At 37.7% G+C, this 21,249-nt stretch overlaps 1 protein-coding gene across 5 annotated transcripts in view; it reads right to left on the reverse strand.

Moving 5' to 3' along the window:
* Positions 1-21,249, reverse strand: part of LOC135220913 (syntaxin-binding protein 5-like) — a 1,025,750-nt gene that overhangs the window by 428,352 nt on the left and 576,149 nt on the right. For all 5 annotated transcript variants that reach the window (XM_064258544.1, XM_064258545.1, XM_064258543.1 and 2 more), the window contains exon 12: positions 8,329-8,483. In XM_064258544.1, coding sequence (XP_064114614.1) covers positions 8,329-8,483 — 155 coding nt within the window. The remainder of the gene's footprint in view (positions 1-8,328; positions 8,484-21,249) is intronic.

A 21,249-nucleotide genomic window follows, 5' to 3' on the forward strand; every position in this document is an offset into this window, starting at 1 on the left:
GTCCCCGGATCGCAGTTTTTTAGCAAAAAATGAGGATCCTCTTGCAAGGTGGGCTCCTTGGAAAGTCATTCCTCTTCCACAAGATCCCTCCCTTTGCCCAGTATTGACATTAAGAGCCTTTCTATCTCGGACATCCTCTAGATCCTCAGGCCCCCTCTTTATGAGGGAAAAAGGTGGCACCTTATCAGTTAAAGGAATCAGGCAGCAGATCCTTTACTTTATTAAACAAGCCAACCCTGAATCATTCCCAAAAGCACATGATATCAGGGCAGTAGCTACCTCAATTAATTATTTCCAACATATGAATTTTGAGGATCTTAAGATATATACTGGATGGAAATCACCGACAGTCTTCAAACGTCATTACTTGAAAGTCCTTGGAATCATTAAAATTTTCAGCAGTAGCAGCGGGAAACATAGTTTCCCCTGATTCTGCACAGTAGCTGTAGTATAAAGATCCAGGTCTCCTTTCTACCTACCTTGTCCAACATGCCTCACCCTACTGCTATGCTCTACGTGGTCCTTTAGCCTTAGCCGCTAGGCTCTGCTTGGTGGACTGCCCCTTATTTTTTTGCTAGGGGCACCCACAGATTGTACAATTAAATGTGCTTCAGTGTTTCTACCCTTATTTTTATGCTAGGGTAGAGCACAATGGATTTGTATATTTTGTAAATATCTCATTAATTTTAGTGAATCTCTTTGAATGATTGTTTTTTGGTTACCATTATACTAAACTGTGCTTTACATTATTTAATTTAAGCTGGTTTTAAGTAAGCTTATACTGTTATCATGTAACTAATTTTTTGATTCACTTATATTATAGTCTACTTTTATTTTATTTCTTGTTTTATTTGAACCTTCATTGTCATCTTGTCTGTTTCTCTGGTACTATTTCACAGGCCGACACGAACTGAGCCCAGAAAAGGGATTTTGACGAAGGAAAAATCTATTTCTGGGTGATTGGTTCGTGTCGCCCTGTGAAATAATCCTTAACTTCATTATTTCTAGGTAAATAACCTAATAATTACCAGAGAAAAAATAAAATCAAGAAAATGTCAGTAAAACTGACTCGCTCACTCTATAAAAGAAGTGTCGGTATGGTAACAGGGGCGAGTGAGATCACTACCACGAACCACTTGCCATTTAGACATTCCACCTCAAAATCCCCACCTGAGAGAGCCGATCCCAATGGGTGATGCGCCCGCTACTACTACTAATACCGACACCAAGCGGAGCGCAGCACCTCTAGTGGCCATCCTTTGAAGAGATGTCCATCTTGGCCTGCAGGGTGGGAATGCAAGAACAGGGTGGGTTTCACAGGGCGACACGAACCAATCACCCAGAAATAGATTTTTCCTTTGTCAAAATCCCTTTTCTGACCAAGAATAAACCTGCTAAGCATCCTTATGCTTTTTCCACTGCTCTGACATCTAAAAAGTGTTGAACATTCTATGTTGCATGAAAGAGCAATGACACTAGTTAAACTCTCTCTGTTGCATGACAAAGGGAAAAGATCAAAATCTGGACTTTGGTTTAAGAACAAAATGGGCAATTCTTGGTTGCAGTCTCTCCTACAGTCCTGGAGCCAAAGATGGTTCTGGATTACTTACAAATTTAACTAATGTTATTTGCAAGTCATAATTCTTACTATGAAACTGTACATTAATTTAGCATGATTATCTGAAAAAATCCCCAGTGAGGCCATGTTTCCTAATAAGGAAAAGCCCTTGCCATATAGGAAGTTTCCTACAGGCCTAAAATTTTTCATGAAGCATGCATAATTATCATCCCACATCACTAGATAAGAATGGGGATACAGACAATTAAAAATATAATGGCACAGAAATGGGCCAGAAGAAGCAAGAGGTCCTTGGCCTTTGAAATACTGTTAACAGAGTTGGACAACTTGAATCACTGATTCAGTAGAAGTATCTCTTGCTCCTAAAGTTGACACTATCCAACAATGGGCAACAAAGTCCCTGACAAAACTTATAGAGGGCTGCACGCTAACCCAACAAAGTGCACAGAACAGCAATACCTTCTTGTAAACACATCTTAAAGGAACTTGCATGACTGAGGATGTATTGGTAAGTGGTATACATTCTGCATGTGTACCACAAGTCTGACCGTTCTTTGGAAAGCACTAAAACCATGCTTTAAAACCAAAAAGTATGTGGGCAGATACATCCTGTTATTCAGTCTCCACATGTCTTACGAATATCTCCAATTGCTTATGGAACTTGTCCCAAAGAATTACCCTTGGACCATCATTCCCTCTATATACAACCTCCTAGTAAAAAGAGAGACTTATGAGAGATACTGCTGAAGAAGACAAAGGAAGCTATAAGAGGGAGATGAAACCAGTGGAGGACAACCCAAAAAGAATTCCCACTGCCTTTCACCATCTCCACCATGTAAGGTACTGGTCCCACGTCTCTCCATGCATGTTAGGAGGTTGCAACTGTCCATATCCCAGAATGTGAGGTCTGCACTTATCCATGAAAGGTATAAAACAAGACTACCAATAGATACTCCTTATCGCCTTAACCCGAGCTGCATAACCAGACAGGAAGTGAGTGAGTATAAGCATGAGGACATTACCCTGCAGCATCAGAAATGAGTTAACTGTCTTCTTCGCTAAACTCCTGCTGGCGACAAACCCTAAAAGCTGGCTTTACAAACTCGCTGGGTTGGAGCCTCCACTTCTCTCAGCTGACGCTTCGACAAGACAACGTAGCTACTAAGTAAAAGGTAATAATTCAACAAGCTAGATTGAAACTCCATCAGCATGTCTGTCAGTCTCAAACTTGTTTCCCCAAAGGAAAGAGAAAAAAACTGAACCTCCTACTAAAGACGGTTAAGGCGCCAATAAATGTCTGTATCACAGAGTTGGTCTTCGGCTCTCCACGACTTTGTAAGAAACAAGACGACAAGCCAAGGCGGACAGACCTAAAGGGAAATTTGTGCGTCCGAGTACGAGAAAAGTTACAAAATGCGCTCTAATAGGAGAAAAGTGTTGGTTCTCTTTTCCAATATTTAGAGGAAGCCAAAATACGCTAAGACAAGCAAGACATATTCTCTATGTGGCCTCTTTCTTTAACTAAATGAGGATACAATGAAGCATAATGTTGCAACTAACTCCGACCAGACCGAACGAGTTCCTCCAACTTCATTTCAAACTCTTCTTCCACCAGCGGGTGACAAGAGACAGCTGCTGATGGGATGTAAATAAAAGAGCTCAAAGATTGCTCTTTCTTCGCAACCCTTGGTGACAAAAATCGACACTTGTCGATTGGAGGCGACAGCCACCTAGTGCAGTATTGCACCCCCCACGACTCGATGAAAGGAAGAGTCTTAAGCGACTCAGGAGGCAGGACTCGGCTAAGTCCGCACAAGTCAACTACATCGGCACGAGCAAACTGAGGGAAAGAAAACAGGGTGCAAGAAAATGGGGAAGATTGGGAGGTGGTGGGAGAAGAGTTACACAACTCTCCTGCCTCATCCGAAAGCAAACGTACATACTTGAAAGCATTCCTATACAAAACATCATTTGAAAGCTCTGAAGCTAGAATAATATCTAACTTGGAGAGAACCTTAGATACTATAGACAGTGTAGACTTGAAAGAGATACATTAATCGAGGCAGTAGTAAGAGATTTGCCAACAGCCGAAGTAAAAGCAGACAAGAACGAACACAAGCACTATGAAGAAAGAGGAATAAGTTAGCAGACGAGAATTTAGAATAACCAAAACATGAGTGATCAGATAAACAGTTGAATGAGTGACCATAATACCGGAATGTGTAAAACTCGCTACACACACATCATCATCATCTCAATAAAATTGTCTATACCTATATTATATACTTTCATTAATCCTATGCATGCTAACACCTCAGACTTGGTGTTGACGATGTCAGAATACACCTACGGAGCAAGGATTAATGTTTACCAAAGTGGTCCTTAGGCGAATGCTTTAAACAAGATTCAGACCGTGAAAAGGGCGAAGTAGGTATTGGAGGGCACAGAACCTCCATCGACATGAGAACTGACCTGGTTCCCTGGCAGCGGACACTACCAACTGTCGCAGGGCAGTCCTAGGCTCGGGTTATGTACAGACGAGAGCACCAACACCTTACTTCTAACAGGGGAATGCAAAAAAAAGTGCACACACTTTGGAAGGATTCGGAACGTTCCTGTCACAAACTCAGTTCAACTTGTATTAGAACTAAAATTAGGTTTAATGTTATGTTCTAACTTCTCGATACACTTTTCCTGAAACAAATGGGGAGCAGAAGGAAGAGCTATTAAGGAAGTCAATCATTGCTTTCGCAATCTATCAGTTTCCCTCTTTCCTAAATCTGACATATACAGGCATAAATTTCTCAGAGCAAAGCCCTACATTCTTCATATCCAGTTCCAAGATCACACACTGTACCCTTGCAACTGGTACAATCCGAATGTTGATCTACTTCAAATTTCAACATCTTGCTTATGCCAAAATCATTCCTACACAGCCTGATGTTATTGGTTTTGCTTCCGGTGGAAGATATCCCAGGAAAATGAAATCACAATACCGTAAACAGGTGTAATACAGACAAACTTCACAGAATAGCAACAATCCTCTAACTGCAATGGCGGCAAGGAAAATTCTGACCATCTAAAACATTCTAAACACACCTGGTGGAGAACTGTACACTAGACAGTCATCCAGGCAGCCATTTGATTTTTTGTTTGAATGCCGACTCACCTAATTGGCGAGGAGATATAGCTAACTTTAACAGTAGGTAAGATTCATCACAAATAATATTCCTATCTTGGTTTCCATACACACTTCATATCTATTCCCCATCTTGTATACACACTATTATCTTCCTTTCTTCACCTATTCTGTTACTCATCTCTATCCTTATTCAGCCATCATCCATGATACATTCTACAGACGCTTACAGTTTCTTGCCAGTAAACAAAAAAACTAACTGTTTCTGTTCTTCATTAGCTTTTTGTTCCTCAGTGTGAGGATTTTTTGCTAGGTACGCAATACCAAGCTTGATCGTATGTTTTACTACTATGTTGCCACATGGCCTGTCCTTCCATGCTTTCAGGACTGGCACCTGCAATGCTAGGCCTTTTGTTCCAAAACACCCAGCCTCTGTCTTAAAACTATTTTTTGACCTCTATAGGAAATGTGTTGTGACCTTCATGTTGGGCAGATGCTGCTTCTGTAATTTTAATGTTTTTACTCTTTGTTGGCAGATGCAGCTTCTGTAATTTAAATGGTTTTCAAGTTCAACTTAACCATTGCCTACTGGCTGCAGATGGCTTGGTTTCCTCTTTAATATAAGCCTTGTCACTGGATTGTCTATACAAGGATAAAACCTTCTGCAGTAAAACATTTCCATCATCAGGGAACCCTCTTCCTTAGTCATGACCTCCATATACAGTAGTGCCTCACACTTTTAACTTAATCTGTCCCAGAATACAATTTGTTTGAAATATGAAACAAATATCCCTGTAAGAAATAAAAAGAATCGAGACAATTTGTTTCAGCCAAACCCAAAAAGTCCCCCTTTTCACTTTTTACTATCAAAGTGTTCAGAAGTTGAATTGAGAGTGTAAAGTAATAAAACAGTATGTTATTTGAAGTAAAATTTTGTTTCCCTGTACGATTAATGAATTGTTTGGTGAAAATGGTACATGGCCAGCTGGGGGATGGGAAAAGGAGAGACGGGAACCATCTGAGGAAACCGAAATGGTCGCAGTAGGCAAAGGTTGATAACAAAATCCATTTTATTCACATTTTACAAGGATAATCAAAGGAATCCATAGTGTGTGCGTGTGTCCAATTGTGTCTGAGAGAGAGAGAGAGAGAGAGAGAGAGAGAGAGAGAGAGAGAGAGAGAGAGAGAGAGAGAGAGAGAGAGAGAGAGAGAGAGAGAGAGAGCAATCAGCACGTATGATTGTTGATGTATTTACGCTTAGATCTTAAGTACATGAAAGAGATTAATTATGCCACAAAACATCAACTTACTGTTGGCAAACAGCAATATGTATTTAAAATATGCATGAGGATTTTGCAAACAAATAAATAATAAGTCAAGAATGCAAGAAAATGAAAGAGGGATTAAATAACTGTTCACAAGGAAGTCATTTAAACAAACATTCGAAGGCATGCAGAAGTTGAACACGGTGCCAGTGTGTTTATTATGGAGAAGAGTTCCTTTTACAGTGGTAAAAATTTTTAAAAAGCAATAGTCACTAGATAGGTATTTTACTGCAATGAAAAGAAGTGATTTGAGCAAATTGAGTGTAAGTGAAAGAAATGGGTGAATAATCATCCCCACCCAGCTGGCAAGTCAGTAGGAAGCAGAGCCGTGTCTTCGCTCACCTCTCCTCTCTATCGTCTCACTCAGTGCACCAAACACTGGCTCAAGTAAGACTTTTTTTTTTTTTTTATTACTGTATTGGATTTGACTTTTTCATGTTTTATTATTATATTCAATTTATCGTTGTTTAATCTTATGTGAATTGGTAGTTCTTTAACGTACATATTATAGTAAAGATTTTATTGTCTCTTCTTCTCTCCTCAACAATATCACGATGCCTGATAACTTATAAAACCATTCATTCATTATTCCTGAAAAATATAAATGCTCCCCTTTATCTCAAGTTAGCTGTGCATCACCGCAATGACAAATGATTTTACATACTAATTGTTTATGCTAAATTTTATTGTGAAAAGCTTTGTTCTTTCACTTACTATTTTGTTGAATATGGTTGGTTAAACTAGTATACTGTCTCACTCGGCGCACCGCGAACCGAACACTGGCTCAATTAAGACATTTTATTGTTTCTGTATTGCATTTGATTGTTTTCATATTTTATCACTATTAAACTTATTGTGAAATTACCTTTTTTCATGTGAATTGTTATTGCTTTTACATTCATGCAGTAATATTTTAACTCTCTCTTCTCCTCCTCTCCTCAACATATGAATGCTCCCTTGTTCAGTCTCAAGTCAACTGTGCTTGACATCACCATGGTAATGAATGATTTTGTACATATTCTATATTAAATTTTATATTCAAATGCTTTATTCTTTAATTAATTTTGGCTAATGTGGTTATCATTATACTATGTATTTAAATGAATAAACATGTTAATACAGTTCTCCTTGTAGGATGCAGTAGGCCGTCGAATGTAAGTATAATTAAGATAATCGATCAGTTCAAAGTACAGGCATTTGTTCTACAAATGATACAAAATTTTCTCAAAAATTTCATTTGAAAAACGGAATGTTTGACATAAGAAACATTCGACAAAGGTGCTACTGTATGTGCTAATTTGTTGGGAAAATAAGCTGGTGAAAGTGTTTGCTAGAAGAGAAAGTTGAAAATAAATAAGTTAGAGAAAGGCCATGAGGGAACATGGAAAGCAGAGAAAGAGAGAATTAGGTAGAATAAAGGAAACAGATAATGGTAGAATGAGGGATTATGTGTGTCACAGAGAAGGAGACAGAACGAACGTCACCATGGTGTGTGAGCACTAGATATTTAAGAGGACTGGGATGTCTGGAACCCAAGGATGGAAGTTATGAAGTCAAACGCCAATCTTGAATATAACTGAAAGGTAAAAAGTTGAATTTCTTGCAATGAATTGTTTCTGCAGTAAATGTGCCACAAGACGAAATGAAAGGATAAAAAGTGTAGATTCCAAACCTGTAAAAGGATTAGCTTAGGTGAGGGGTTGAATCAGAGCATCTGCAGAATTTTTGGTCACATCAAAAGAATGGAAGATAACATGCTAGTGGAAATAGCATATGCAGTATATGTAATTTGAAACTTATACTAATTGCTTTTGTGAAGACTTGCAATCTCTGATTATTCTACATCTGCTAATTCTGGAGTTGACAAATTTTCAAGAGTAGAATTACAACTTTTATTTTCATATAGATTTACATTATCCCCTGGCTTTGTCCTTTCTTCTGGCATTACAGTACTGACTTTGTAAATTGTACAAGTGACATTACTTCACATACTCTCCACTTTCACAACCATCAACATATTTGCTATCATGCGAAAATCCCATGCACATTGTCCCAGACCCAGTAGATGGCTAGACAAAGAACAAGAAAGTACTACGTACTCCTATCCTTTCCTATTGACACCTCTTCAGACATTATAATATTTTTATGGCACACTTTTCTGTTTCTTCAATACATAGTCTTACTTTAAATCTGTGGTGCTCATTTCAAGTTTTCATCATAAATAAGAATGAAGCCAATTTCATTCTTGCAGCTACAGTTAACAGTAAACTCACTTAAAAACTTACAAGCCATATGATGAGTTGATAGACAACGCACTTATGGAACCTGGTGGTTCTCCATCAACCCAGGGAGTGAGGCACACTAGGTCTGCTTGGTATCCTGCTGCCTTCTTTTGTGATCCTCCCCGTACACGAATAGGTACAAAATAGTCGAGTGATGCCTGAAAATAAGAGAATAGTGCATAAGAATCTAATAAAATGAGACTTATCCTCATCATATCTAAGCCTCTTTCAAATTCACCTTTTTGCTGCTAACTTACAGATAAAAGCATCATATGTAGTGTATAAAAGAACTGGTACTGAAGAATGAAATGTTTGGTTTAGAAAGTGTTACTTGACCAACTACTTTTAATGACAACCCCAGATCCCATTTCCACTTTTCTGCCACATTTTTTAAATTACCATTCATCACAGGGTGAACTAAAACTCTAAAATCACAGGAAAGCAACATAATTCTCTCAATATCTTTTATTATTATTAGATACCTTCCTCATATTTGCTTTCCCAGAGTATAATTTACCCTTATTTTCTTAATTTGGATAATTATTTGTCTAACCTTCAGAGGTAATGCATTTAGTAGAAAATTCGATTTGAAAACTCTCTTCAAATACTACTTACAAGTTGGTTGACTTAACTATCAGTCTGGGGTCCCTCAGGTGACTGAGGGCACAGACCACATCACCATGAGAACTGACCTGGTTCCCTGACAGAGGACTCTTCCAACTGTCACAAGGCAGTCCTAGGATCAGGCTACAGATGGAAGAGGGCACTAACACCTGGAATGGATCCTAATTTATTTCTAACTTCTCAATATGCTTTTCCTGAACCGAGAGGGGAATGGAAGGCAGGGCTAAAGAGAAAGTCTCGGTACTAAATAAAGCACTTATAAAGAAAAAGCCTAGATCGAGTGAGAAGAACTACAAGCGAAGGACCTGGAGAAGGCTGAGAAATGACAGCTTGGTGACCTGACCTAACTAGTTGCTTTCATAATGTATCTGCTTCCCTGCTCTTCCTATAGTAACCATAAAGTCCCCCTAAAATTGCTACTTCCTCACTTCTACTCTCCAGATCAAACTTTTTACCACTGTAGCTAGCACAAACCGTATGTATCTCCTCAAAAATTCTGCTATCACAGTAATCATTCCTACTGAACCTGATGTTCTTTGACTTGATTCCAAGGGAAGGCATCCTAGGAAAAACAAATGTACAGTACATACTGTGATAGCAGTAAACAGCCAGACCATGAAATACAGTAATACCCAGAACTTATGCAAGGTTAGGTTTCAGACCCCTTGGTGCAAGGGGAATTTTTGCCCTAGTTTGGCATGGTCTCTAAAAATGCTAAAAAATGCTTACTTGTAGAATTTGAACACAAAATATGACCCTAATCATCCTCCCTAAATATTAACCCTTAAACGCCAACTGGATGTATTTTACGTCGACATTTTTTGTCTCTCGGGTGCCGACTGGACATATTTTACGTCGACATACAAAAGTTTTTTAAAAATTCGCGGAAAAATACTTTTAGGCCTACCAGCCAAAAACTCTTGAATCGTGCGCCTTGAGGGATGCTGGGAGTTCACGGATCAAGGTTTTGTTTCGTTTACAATCGTTATGCAGGCGCGCAAGCGCTAATTTCTTTCTTGCCGCACTAAAATGTATATGTGACACATCTCGGAAATTATTTCGTCACTTTGACATAATTTTTGTACCATTTTAAATTAGCCGTTACATGGAGTATTATATATGAAAATGTGCGCATTTTTGTAGAATACAACAACAAAATACTCATGATTGTAGCTTTTATCAGTTTTGAGATATTTTCATATAAATCACGATAAGTGCCAAAATTTCAACCTTCGGTCAACTTTGACTACCGAAATGGTCGAAAAACGCAATTGTGAGCTAAAACTCTTATATTTTAGTAATATTCAATCATTTACCTTCATTTTGCAACTAATTGGAAGTCTCTAGCACAATATTTCGATTTATGGTGAATTTATGAAAAAACGTTTTCCTTACGTCCGCGCGGTAACTCTTCCGAAAAAAATCATACATGCGATTGTGGTAATGTTTGCACCATTTTAAAATTAGCCGTTACATAAAGTTTTATATGTGGAAATTTGCGCAATTTCATGCACAATACAACTAAATAAACCCATGGTTGTAGCTTTTATCAATTTTGAAATATTTTCATATAAAAAATGATGTGACAAATTTTCAACCTTCGGTCAACTTTGACTCTACCGAAATGGTCGAAAAACGCAATTGTAAGCTAAAACGCTTATATTCTAGTAATATTAAATCATTTACCTTCATTTTACAACAAATTGGAAGTCTCTAGCACAATATTTCGATTTATGGTGAATTTATGAAAAAAATAAAATTTTCTTTACGTCCGCGCGGTAACTCTTTCGAAAAAATCATACGTGCGATTGTGGTAATGTTTGCACCATTTTAAATTAGCCGTTACATAAAGTTTTATATATGAAAATGTGCGCAATTTCATGTAGAATACAATAATAAATAATTGAAGGATGTAGCTTTTCTCATTTTTGAAATATTTGCATATAAATCACGATAAATAGAAAAAAACCATGTTCGGTCAACTTTGACTCTACCAAAATGGTCGAAAAACGCAATTGTAAGCTAAAACTCTTACAGTCTAGTAATATTCAGTCATTTATCTTCATCTTGAAATAAATTTTAAGTCTCTAGCACAATATTTAGATTTATGGTGAATTTAAAAAAAAACTTTCCTTCCCTCCGCGCGCCGATTCTCCGCCACAAATCTCCGAAATGCGTAGATCCCATTCTCGGAATATTTGCTCGATTTCATATTAGGCATTTCATAGAGTTTTATATATGAAAATGTGCGCAATTTTATGTAGAATAAAACAAAAAATATTTGAAGGTTGTAGCTTTTCTAATTTCCGAAATAATTGCATATAAAAAATATATAAAAAAATTCGACATTCGGTCAATTTAACTCGTCAGATATGGTCGAAAACTGCAATTGTAAGCTAATACTCTTACAGTATAGTAATATTCAATCCTTTGTCTTCATTTTGAAAGAAATTGGAAGTCTCTAGGACAATATTTAGATTTATGGTGAATTTTTGAAAACAATATTTGTTTACGTCCGCAAGTTACGAATTAATGCATTATATTGTGATAATATTTTCTCTGTGTTACTTTTATCGTTTTACAATGTGTTATATACCAAAATGATCGCAATTTAGTGTACATTACAACGAAAAAAAAAATTAACTCGTTACCTTTAACTGTTTTGCGCATAGCGCGATTTGAATACAATTATATATGAAATTTTGTTTTCGCGCTATCATATATCGCATTATTTATATATGATAATGATAATTTTTTAATTTCTGATGGTTGCATACTAAACTTCAGGCAATGACAAAAAATGGGAGCCAAAAAATGAACTCTTAATCTTGCATACTAAGCACGCTATGATTTTTTGAAAAAAATATTTTTTCCGCTTCTGCGCTCACTCTGAGACCACCTCGGCACACGGAAGACGATTACCCCTTTGGCGTTTAAGGGTTAAGCTACCTTTTAAATTAAATTAAAGTTACTGTAATTTCATTTAAAAGTTAACTTATTACATTACCCATAAAAAAGAAATAAATGTTTGGTAAAAATACAGGAGTGTGTGAAAATTATATAAATACAACATAGTTCTCTCTTCCTTCCCCCTTCCGACTGACCAATCTATTCTTAGAAGTCTTCTCAATCACTTTTAAGAAATTCTTTATTTTCATTCTCTTTTGTTTCAGGAATTCCTTTTCATGAAAAAACAGAGCTTTTTATTTGGACTAATACAGCTCTTAGTTTTGTGTCTGTTTTAGAACATTCAATTATAGTCCTAAGAGGTAAAGGTAAAAATGGATCAGTTAAAAATTATCTATGCTCCCCGCTAACTAACGAGAGAGAGAGAGAGAGAGAGAGAGAGAGAGAGTTTGTAAGTATTAGGGTAACTTTTAAATGGAATAATAGTTACTGTAATTCCCTTTAAAATTTAGCTTAATACATAAAAAAATAAATGGTTGGTAAAAATAGAGGAGTGTTTGAAGATTACATATGCAGAGAGAGAGGAGAGAGAGAGAGAGAGAGAGAGAGAGAGAGAGAGAGAGAGAGAATTACGTAAAAATCATTGATTGCTAATCTAGCAACACTCTCCCTCCTGTCACATTACTTGGCATATTTGACAGTTCTGGACTTTGAGCTTCTGGTGGAGTTAAAAAGAAAGATGAGGGAAAGAATTCTTTAGAACTGTCCTTTTGTTATAAGTTATATTATCATCATCATATTATTATTATTATTATTATTATTATTATTATTATTATTATTATTATTATTATTATCATTTGAAAATATTAATAAATAACTGTAATTACAAAATTCGTGATGGTATTTTAAAGAAATAATCTTTCCATTTCATTTTTAAGTAAGAATAACTCTATCTCTTTCTCTCTCTCTCTTACTGAGATGAGAGAATTTTTACGGTATATACGTACTAAATATTTAGTATGTGTGTACCATAAAACTTCTTTCATCTCAATAAGATGAATGCTATTTAATTTACACATAAAAGCTTGAAAACTTATTTCATAAAAAATTTAAATAACACCTTGGCAGGGTTTCTCCAGGATTTGAAAATGTTGAGTTTGGATTCGTGTGTCTGTGAAATACTCATACATGATAATTAGTTGGGTTCCAATGAAAAGTTCGTGCTACAATGGATCCCCCTTATTCATATTTACGTATCAACATTCGCGGATGTCTCTTCGGAACATATGTACCCATTTTTCTCCGGAAATATGTGTAATTGCGGTATCTTTCTATGAGAAATATCCACAAATTCCTGTTTTTTTTTTAATTTCATCATATCCACAAATTCCTGTTTTTTTATCAGTTTCATCATCAAATGCACTGAGGAAACACGAATTGCTTCGTAGCTATGATGAACAACAGTACGAGTGAAAGCAAACAGAATTACCAAAACCTGAAAATCCCTGTAAGGGGGTAGTGCCGTCAGTGTACCTCACACGCACTTTTCGTGATAAAACTATAAAAAAACCAGGTATATAACATTTTTAGTTGGGTTTTCTTGAGTTTTAACTAATTAAATAGTAAAGAGTTTTGAGCATTTTTATATAGGGGTTTCAACTGCCTGCAGATTCTAGCTATTCGCAGGGGGGTTTAGTACTGCGGATAGAAAGGGGGGAACACTGCATTGTGAATTCACGCAACTCAAATCACATAAGACTGAGGTATTACTGTACCAAAAAGCACTTACACACAATGGTGGCATAGAGAATTCTGACAAGAACTAAAATTTTAAAAGTGTGAAAGATTTGTCCCAAATAATGTTGTTGACAGGTAGGCACAATCTAGAACCTGCAGCAAATGCAATGAGAGGAGAGAGAGAGAGAGAGAGAGAGAGAGAGAGAGAGAGAGAGGAGAGATGAGAGAGAGAGAGATAGAGAGAGAGAGAGAGAGAAGAGAGAAGATAGAGAGAGAGAGAGAGAGAGAGAGAGAGAGAGAGAGAGAGAGAGAGATACATGATTCCTCGCAGCAGCTTCCAGAGATCCACTCTTTGGGTATACCTAGTTCAAACATCTCACAATTGTCTTCATTTTAGACCTACAGCATAATTGACCAGAAGTTAGTCATCAAACAGGAATAATAAGATAAATGTTTTATCAAAGGCCATAGGTATACTTTGATGTAATTCTTAATGCTACTTTGGATATCATTACTGTACACTGATATTCAGTAAAAGTCAGTTTTCCTATTCAAATGACATATGAAGAGCAATTTTCTCTGGCAAAAGAGCTTCCATGTGAATGCTGAATATTCAAGTAGTTATATTGTTAAAAAACCTTACCAAGGAAATTAAATCTATATTTCAGTAATCAATACAATATCCAATACTTAAACTTAATTCTTAACAACCACAATCATTTCTCCAAGAAAAAAATATGTTGAACTTCCCATACAAAAGTTACAGAACCTCATGAGAAAAGACAATGAGCGGTTTTCTATAAGGCATGATATATAATTTACATATAAAAACTACTACCTTAAGAGGTGACAAAATAATTCTCCTGGGAAGGAGAGCCATTCAAGAGGTATCTCAAACTATTACATAAAAGATACTACCCTTGCTATCACTGTTTTGGCTAAAATGAGTTTGCTTAGTAAGTGAGGATGAAAAAATAAAGCATTAAGTCTATGGGTGTACCTCAAAATTCTAAATGTGAACCTAGGGTCTTTGATAGAGATTACTCATATCAATACATACAGGGTTACAAAATGGATGCACTTTGTACACCTGACAGCCTTTGTAGTACTTAAAAATTTTCACTTTCTTAACTTATCAAATTTACTAGATCTTGCTCATTTAAATAAGTGCTACCAGTAAATACCACATTCTCAAATATTTCCATACATATGCTACCATGTGTTCATTTTAAAATTTTATGCAATAGCCAATCCTATGTTAACAGGATTATCAATTCATCCTGGAGGCAAAATTTTATGAATGGTAAACATGGCTAGCTGTTAGGGGCCAATTACCTTGATGCAAAATTTGTATTTGAACCCAAGACAACTTGTATGGATAACTGAAAACATAATATAATACATTTTTTATCATACATTATACTGCATGTCACACCCATTCTTTACTTGGTCCTTTCATAATACTATACAGATTTAATCTCTCATACTTTTAAAGCTACAAAAGGAAATGACCAAAGATGAAAATGGATACATACAATGTAATATAAATTTCATATAAAACTGCTTTTTCAAAAATTCACCTATTTGAATTAACCAATAGAATTTTAATTATCTCCTGAATTCATATATTGTAATACTGACTGTAAAAGCAGAATACTCTTTCCTGAAAGTCCTGAATAATACATAGTTAAATTTCGAAGAACCTAAAATTTGTCTGCTTTTCCTTCACAAAAATATCTTCCCTACAGTACAGCATTGAAATGCTATTTAAAACAAGAACCTAATGAAGGGAAGTGTCCCTACTAACACAAAACCTGAGTTCACTGGTTAAAATTACATGGCACAAGCACTGCATTATATGCAACTATCAGAAAGTGTACTGGATAGCCAGATTACAACAGAGGAATCAAAGATCATATTGTGTTTTTATTTTTAAAAAATCTTAATTTTGTACCATTCTTCTTCTTTCCCACCGTTATCCCTACATTTATCAAAAGCATCATCCTCCACCAAACATCTCTCCATATCTTCCTACCTTTCAAATCTTCACTATTTTATACAACTAGAAACTTCACACACAAAGATCACGTGCTTTCTGTGTTCAAATAAAGAATATTTTCATTTTAACAAAGGAATAACTTTTGTTTAAATAAGCTGGGTTCCACTATATTTTAAAATATATCAAAATAAATACGCACTAAACTGCATCAATATCTTTTCCATCATGACACATAATTAATAGGCTTGAATTCAAACTTAAAACTCAACCTGTCCAATGCTCTACAAAACTAACATATAACTAACATGCACAACACCATATACAGTGGGCTCCCCGTATTCGCGTTCTCCTCATTCGCGGACTCACTCACACATTCGCGGATTTCTCTCGGGAACGTTTCCCCGCATTATTCACGGAAAATTCGCGCATTCGCGGTATTTTTCTATGAGAAATATCCACAAATTCCTGGTTTTTTTTTTATCAATTTCATCATAAAATGCACTTTTTGTGATAAAACTATTAAAAAAACCAAGTATGAAAATTTTTAGTGGTTTTTCTTGAGTTTTAACTAACAAAATAGGCTGTTTTTAGCATTTTTATAGGGGTTCCAAACATTTGCGGGTTCTAACTATTCACGGGGGGGTCTGGTACGCAGCCCCCGCAAATACGGGGGGACCACTGTACAGCTTTTTATATATAACTTTCCAGTGACTTTGCTTGGGGAAATGTAAAGGATATACAACTGTAGTTTTAAAAATATGACAAATTTTGTATTAATTTGAATTTTTCATGGCTAACAAACCTGAGGTCTTAATAACAAGATAAATCTTCTGGTGCCAGCTGAAAACCTGTTGGAAAAAAAAAATTGTGTATGCAAGGAATCTGTAGCATTTGGCATCTAATGCATAGATAGGGTGGAAGCTGGTCAGTAACCACGCTTGAACCCCGAGATGCATATAGTCTTCCTTTCAACCCAGGATTACAAGAGGGGTGGCTAGAGATAAGTAGTCAATGTTAAGACCTCAAGTTTGTTGGCTAAGAAAAATACAAATCAATTCAAAATTTGTAATTTGTTCATATGTGGCAGAACAAACCTTTGGTCTTAACAATAGAACAGACTCATACTCGAAGGGAGGTACAAGAATCCTAAACTGACCACTCTTCCTAGAAAAAGGAATTTTAAGAAGAGGGTCTAAGCCTGTGAGAGGTTAGATAAATGGGTATCCAAAACTCACTCCACCGAGAGTAAATAGTGTATGGTGTTTTTATAATAAAACAAGGTTTTAATTATACTTACCCAGTAAACATAGCTTAGCTATAGTTTCTGTTATTCGCAGCAGTATAGATCCAAATTTCGCAGTAGCAACACCAAAAAGGTTAGGAACGACACAGCAGATTAGCTCATTCCGTTTATGCTTATGTCCTTCAGCGGGGAGGAGGAAGGGGTTTGATCATATAATTACTGGGCGAGTATAATTAAAACCGTGTTTTATTATAAAACACCATTCTTAATTATGCAACTTACCCAGTAATTATATAGCAGAGTCCCACATTGAAAAGAGGTGGGATATATGGACATATTCTACTCTAAAACATTACGTCATGTAATGAGTTAAATGTTAAGCTGTTAGCAATGAAACAATGCTTGATGTTCCTTGTTAGATAAGAGAGCTTGCAATAGAGACTGCCTCTGGTTGGTGGTCAACTTAACCTGTAGAGGCATGACAGTAAAGCCGAGGGTCGCCTCTACTTAAGGGGGAGCCTTATTGTAAGAATGATTCCAATTGCTCACAAGGACAACAATTTGCCCTTGCCCCTAATACAGTACTATAACAAAAACAACCAAATTATTATGTCACCTACACTGAAGTAAAAAACCACAACCCATCCATTATTAGTGTCGGGTGCTCTGGGTTCATTGTACCCTCTTGGCTCCCCTAAACTTTGACCCTTCACTACAAGGTGAAGGTCCAGACAATAGGAGGGAATCCTATACTTTCTTTCTCAATACCATGCCAGTAATTAAATTTTCAAGGTACTGCCTATATTTTAACAATTTTCAAAAAATTCTCTAACACTCATGAAAAATTATGAGCGATCATACTACCAGTAGGTAGAATGCTAAATGAATGTATTAGATATCTCTTTTGAAAGCTAATGAGGTAGGGGTTGTACTAATGTCATTAGCTTTGCTAAAAGAAGGCAAATGTTCCTCTTAAATTCGAGTCTCAGAAGATAAAGTCCATTAGTGTAAATGACAAGGTGTTGTAATCCGAGAACGAGACGCATACTTGCCGTAACATCTTGGGTTAAATCTGGTCTGGGATTCTGGTTCTAGGAAATACCAGACCATCTAGCCAGGCAGAGAGCTCCATTCTTCCTCCTGCCATAAAGCACTTCAGGCTCTCATAGAACGGGCTTATGCTAGACTGTAGTTGTCATCCCGAGTTCCTATCATAAGGGACTAGTTCTGCTAAAAACAACACTCTTTGAGGAGAAATATGTCAAATTTCCCCCTGTATGAACCTTCTTGGGATTGTGGTGTGGTTCCGATCTGTCCATAACAGCAGGGCTCTTGCTGCTTCGCAGAGAGTAAAAGTGCGTTCCTCCCTGTTTCTTGATGTTGGTGAGAGCTGTTGTATTGTCCAAGTGGACAGTTACTACTTTGTTGCGGACCAGGTCCGCAAACTCCAACAGGCCCCAGTGGATAGCACTCAATTCTTTCAAACTGATGTGCCACTCTCTCTGTCGAGCATCCCTTGTCCCCAATAATTCCATGTCTCCCAGGAGAGCTCCCAAACCTAGATCAGACACATCTGAATAGAATACAAGCAGTCCCTGGGTTACGACGGGTTCGGCTTATGACATTCCGAGGTCAAGGCGTTTTTCAATTATACTCATCAGAAATTATTTCCAGGGTTACGACACGTTCCAGGGTTACGATGCCTACAACGCTCATCTGGCAGAAGAAATATGACACCAAAAATGCAAAATAATCAATATTTGAAGGTTTTTGAGATAAAAAATGCAATAAGAATGCAGTTTACATAGTTTTCAATGCACCCAAAGCATTAAAAGTAAGGTTTTCTTAGGATTTTTTATGATGTTCCGGCTTACAACTATTTTCGGTTTACAACGCATCTCAAGAACGGAACCCCGTCGTAACCCGGGGACTGCCTGTACTAAGTTGGGGTTCAGAGGAAGAAGGGACTTCCATTCTAATAGCCTGTCTTCTAATCTCTACCATGACAGGTCCTCCTTTATTTCAGATGTCACCTGCAACACAACCGAGTCTGGAAAATTTTTCCCTGTTCCAGTTTATCTTTAGGAAGAGCTGGAGATTTCTCATGTGTAGAATTCCCAAGGACACAAAATCTTGAAGGGTTAGAAAATACATGGAAGACAAAGAGAACTATATCTGTTCAAGCAATAAACCATGTTGACCACAGGAGAGGGTTTGTCACCACTCCTCACTCTCCTTGCTGCAGGGAAGACTACTATATGCTACTGAAAAGCAGATTTGTATGTTGTTAAAAAAATATAAAAATGTAAATAAATAAATAAATAAAACTGTTGTAACAGTAAGGCTACCGAATCTTCAACCCACCCGTAGTAATCAAGAAAGGAAAAAAGGGAAAGAGAGAGACCAGTCATCTCACTCATTCTCTCTTCCACACAATCATCTCAGGCATGATACGAACTGTCCCGCCAGGGGCACTGGATTAGCTACACAACATGTTTGGGAAGCAACCACTGGACCCAAGGAAAAAATGTCCAAGGACCTCTGAGCAATATCTTTCTGGCAAAAGGAAGTGGTTTGCCAAAGCCAGGAACCAGCATTCAAAATCCTATGAACAGACAAGTTTTTCTTAAAAGCCAGGGAGGAACTTATTCCCCTGAAGTCATGCACTCTTGCAGGCATAGTATCGGTGACAGAACTTGAGGATGAGCAGTAGGCTTGCCCAGCCACCTCACGTAGCCAAAATGAAATGGTATCTCAAGACACTTTTCTTGGCTTGGCCTGTGCTAACAAAGACTATGACAAAAGCCTTAGGTGGTGAGTAATTTTTAGATGATAACAGTACTCTGACCGGACAATGCAGTAACTCTTGAGGATTGTTGTCAACACATTCCTCCAGGAAAGGAATGGAATAAGAGGCAAATCTATCATCATGAACAAGGGGGTTTTGAATCTTAGCCATAATTCCAGGACAAATTCGAAGCTAATGACCCCCAAACCTAGGTGTGCTTTACATCATCATCTATGCCATGGGCCTCTCCAACTCTTTTCGAGGAAGCCAAAGCCCGAAGGAAAACTGTTTTTAAAGTCAGTTCCATGTCTGACGATTGACATAGTGGTTCGAATGGAGCTTGGGTGAAAATACTCAGAACCAGAGTAAGGTCCCAAGTAGGAGGTTTGAGTTCCCTAGGTGAAAAAGACTTCTCAAAGCTCCTGAACAGCAAGATATCTCCCAGGATGAAATGATGTCCACATCTTTCAGATGTAGAGCTAATCCCAAGACAGCCCTGTAGCCTTTGATAGCAGACACAGAACGATGTTTCTCTGTCCTGAGGAAGACCAAAAGTCCACTATCTGGTGATCAGAAGTTGCAAGTGGAGACAAACTCCATTGACAACACCAATCACAGTAGACTGCCATCTTGCCCTGGTACTCTGGTGGCAAAGATCTCCTGAGGTAGCCAAACATCTGAGTCACTGCTCTGCGAGAAAAACCTCTCGCTCATAAGAGATACTGGACAGTTTCCAACCATGAAGGGATAGGGACCTACTGACTAGTGGTACCTCTCCAAAGGAGGGTGGTAGAAAAGGTTGTGCCAAGGAGGAATCTCTCTTGGCACCTCTGATAAAAGAGACAAAAGGTCCGGGAACCACTCTGCTTAGGGCTACAAAGGAGCTACCAGGGTCATACTGAGACTGCTAGAATCCATCACTGTTTAGAACATGACGGATCAGGAAGAACGGAGGGGAGGCATATACTTCTTGACTGTCACATGGATGATGAAGGTCATCCTCCACCAAAGTGAACGGATTTGTGATCACTGAACAGTAGACCTCTAGCTTCCTGTTGATATGAGTAGCGAGGTTTAAAATGGGTCTTCCCCATAGATGGAACAGCCTGTCAGTTATGTCCTGATGCAGAGGCCACTATGTACCTAGAACTTAGACTCCGACACCCTAGCTTGTTGGCCACCACATTCCTCTTGCCAAGAATGTACCTGGCAAAGAGCGCCACCAAGTTGTCAATTGCCTACTGATGCAATTTGACTGTCAACAAGTGAAGTGGGTGAGACACCAGCTCCCCCCTTCGTTCACATAAGTTACCACTGTGGTGTTGTCTGGCACAAGAACAACAGTGACTCACGAACCTCTCTCGAAATTCCTGAAGACCCAGGAAAGCTGCTTTCAACTCTGTGTGGTGCTGTTTGTACTGAGAGCTCCATGCCATACAGGTCAGGAGCTCTTCGAGATGAGCACCCCAACCTTCAGAGGAGGCATCCAAGAACAAGAGCAGATCTGAAGGGGGTGAATGAACAGGAACTCCCACTGTCAGGTTCTAGTAGCCCAACAACCACAGAAGGTTGCTTCTTACCTCTGCCAACAGAGGGACCTGGAGCTGAGGGGAGTCTCCTCCTGGG

Source organism: Macrobrachium nipponense, chromosome 2 (genome assembly GCF_015104395.2).
Source record: "Macrobrachium nipponense isolate FS-2020 chromosome 2, ASM1510439v2, whole genome shotgun sequence".
NCBI classification, from domain to species: Eukaryota; Metazoa; Arthropoda; class Malacostraca; order Decapoda; family Palaemonidae; genus Macrobrachium; species Macrobrachium nipponense.